The 2,960-nt window shown below is 39.7% G+C and overlaps 1 protein-coding gene across 2 annotated transcripts in view; it reads right to left on the bottom strand.

Annotated features, from left to right (window-relative positions):
- Positions 1 to 2,960, bottom strand: part of FOXJ3 (forkhead box J3) — a 180,423-nt gene that overhangs the window by 155,481 nt on the left and 21,982 nt on the right. For both annotated transcript variants that reach the window (XM_012001722.1, XM_012001723.1), the window contains one exon: positions 215 to 275. In XM_012001722.1, coding sequence (XP_011857112.1) covers positions 215 to 258 — 44 coding nt within the window. In that variant the 5' untranslated portion in view covers positions 259 to 275. The remainder of the gene's footprint in view (positions 1 to 214; positions 276 to 2,960) is intronic.

Raw genomic sequence — 2,960 nt, forward strand, 5'->3', positions numbered from 1 at the left:
AATTATGTTGTTTCATGTACAAATTACCACCACACTATACTCAGTTTTTCAGTAAGCAGAAATATCACTCCATTCCGCCAAATTGCACTACTTGACAAAACAAGCTACAATACTTTATTCTGAATCTCACCCTGAAATTCATTGCAATATAAGGTGACCAGTCTAACTTTTAAAATGTTGCATGTTCTAATAAAGAAAAAAAAAGAGCACTCACCTTAATGAAGTTACAGATGGACAAGCCTGTCCATACAAACCCATCTGGCCACAAAGAGAATCTGAAAAGTAAAGAAGAGCTAGTTATCAGATGCTGCAAAGTAAATTAAATCAAACCGTAAGTCTCACTTTAGATTTACTTTAAAACACTCTCAAAACAGAAGTAAAATGCTAAAAGAATCACCCTTATCAGAACACAAACTTACATGAAAGAAAAATGCCACTGAGTCATAAGACGGATTACACTAAGACAGACAAACATATCAGGAAGCCTACAGACATTATCAGGTGGCATAACAGAAATAGATACACTATATCTGTAATATCTAAAGAAGCTGAGATTTCATAAGATTTAACAAATGATTACGGCTATGTTATAGAGAGTGTCCAAACTGTTTTAGTAGAGTCCTAGGGATTCTAGAAAGATGCCCAAAAGCTACCAGAGTTAAGCATGCAGGTTTCAACCCCCAAATAAGTGCCCCACCAAATCTATTCCTCCAGCAAAATAGTGCTACCTTTATTGGTTTTAAATATTTGACTTCACAAAGACTTCATCTAAGAAACAGTTCCACTGCTTTAAAAAAAAAAAAACAAAAAGTAGTAGTAATAGTAGTAGTAGTAGTAGTAGTAGTAGTAGTAGTAGTAATAGCAGCAGCAGCAGTAGTAAAGAGAAGCACTGAAACCGAAAGAGCTTTGAATTCAAATTCTAGGTTTTAGGTTCAAATTCTAACAGTGGCACTACTGAGACCTTAAAGAATTTATATAACTTCAATGAACCTCAGTTTCTTCATCTGTAACGTGGGGCTAATACCACCTACATAACTTTATTCAAAGGGGATTAAACTCCAAGCTTGTTGTTAGAATTAAATAAATCAACAAATATAAAAGTGTCTATCAGCACTACTACGGAGCACATGGAAGAGTATCAGTATTTTCATTAGGCAGAAGGATGATCCACAAATGCCTAATGGTAACATAAATGGGATAAGGTAAAATGGGTTTAAGTGTATATATATGCATATACTGCACAAGTGGCAGAACTGTGAGCAACTAAAGAGAGCATGTCCAGTCTGAAGGGATCAGGGCTATTCCCAGTTCTAGTCAATTGTTGCTGGGCAGGAGCATTATACGCCCAGCATTTTAAGAACTTCCAATTTTTCAAGAGAAACCAAAAAAATCCAAAATTTTATCTGCACTCTCTTGATTTTTTATTTTAACTTTTTTTAAAAATACAGATGGGGTCTCGCTATGTAGCCCAGGCTGATCTTGAACTTCTGGGCTCAAGTGATCCTCCTGCCTCGGCCTCCCAAAGTGCTAAGCTTACAGGCATAAGTCACTGCATCTGGCCCTGATTTTCATTTCCTAAATACTATGTGGGCCAAACGGAAACTGGATTTTGCTCCAAGTCTGTAACCTTTGGTTTAAAAGGTGATTGAAGTCCCTGCATCCAATAATTATCCTGCATACACTGAAGAGAGAGACAGATAAGACATTTCTATTTCTGCCAGAGTGACAGGATGGATGGCTCGATCTCATACCCACTGAAAATAACTAAAACGCTGAGTAAAATACCTTAAAATCTTTACATATAAATCAAAAACTTGACAGAAAATCAGGTATGATCAGAATCCAAAAACCAAGTGAAACAGTGGAAACTAGAAAGGTATGCAGAGTACTGATACCAGCTTTCCTTCACCTTTAGGGCAATATGCGAAGCACTATGAATTCTGGCTTGCAATTCCAAGACCTTATGGGACCCAATGTACAAGATGCAACAACGTTCAGATCTTAACCAAGAGAACTGCCAGGAAAACTGCTTTTTTAACCTTAGCACTTAGGGCTGGTGAGGGGATCCAGGACTATGACAGCAGTAAGGTACAAGAGGCAGCAATGTTCAGTTCTCAACCAAGTAAACTGCCAGGAAAACTACTTTTTTAACCTTGGCACTCGGTGCTGGGAGAGGATCAGGGACTGTGACAGCAGTGCAAGGGTGTCTTCCCTGATATTTTACAACCACAAGCTGATCTTCCCCTATGGTTTTAAAAGCTTCATACCGGCCGGGCACAGTTGCTTAGGCCTGTAATCCCAGCACTTTGGGAGGCCAAGGCAGCCAGATCACCTGAGGTCAGGAGTTTGAGACCAGCCTGACCAATATGATGAAACCTCCGTTTATACTAAAAATACAAAAAACTTAGCCAGGCATGGCGGCATGTGCCTGTAATCCCAGCTACTTGGGAGGCTGAGACAGAAGAATCGCTTGAAGCTGGGAGGCAGAGGTTGCAGTGAGCCAACATCACGCCACTGCACTCCAGCCTAGGCAATAAGAGCAAAACTCCGTCTCAGGAAAAAAAAAAAAAAAAAAAGGCTCATACCTAGAATTTTGTTTAGGGTAGCCCTAGGATGGTTGTATCTCCCACCCAATCTTGATAGAAGCAAATGTACATTCTCTCTGGAGGAAATCGCCTTTGATCTAAGCCTGGAAAAATTCCCACAGGTAAGATCTCAAAATAACTGTATTCATAATTAAAAATCACAAAACCCAGAAGGAAATCAGCCACTCATAGCAAAATACAGCAGAAACATCAGTTAGCACAATAAAACCACAAGGAATTCAGATATAAAAATTACTAGACATCCTTGGGACCAGAGTTCGGCGTGGACAGCCCCTCATCCTGGGAAATGGGGTGTGGCTGAAAAGGCAGTCTTCCCCTCAGCTGTCATGGAACACACTTTCGCGGGGAACCTGG

Source organism: Mandrillus leucophaeus, unplaced genomic scaffold (genome assembly GCF_000951045.1).
Source record: "Mandrillus leucophaeus isolate KB7577 unplaced genomic scaffold, Mleu.le_1.0 Scaffold67, whole genome shotgun sequence".
NCBI classification, from domain to species: Eukaryota; Metazoa; Chordata; class Mammalia; order Primates; family Cercopithecidae; genus Mandrillus; species Mandrillus leucophaeus.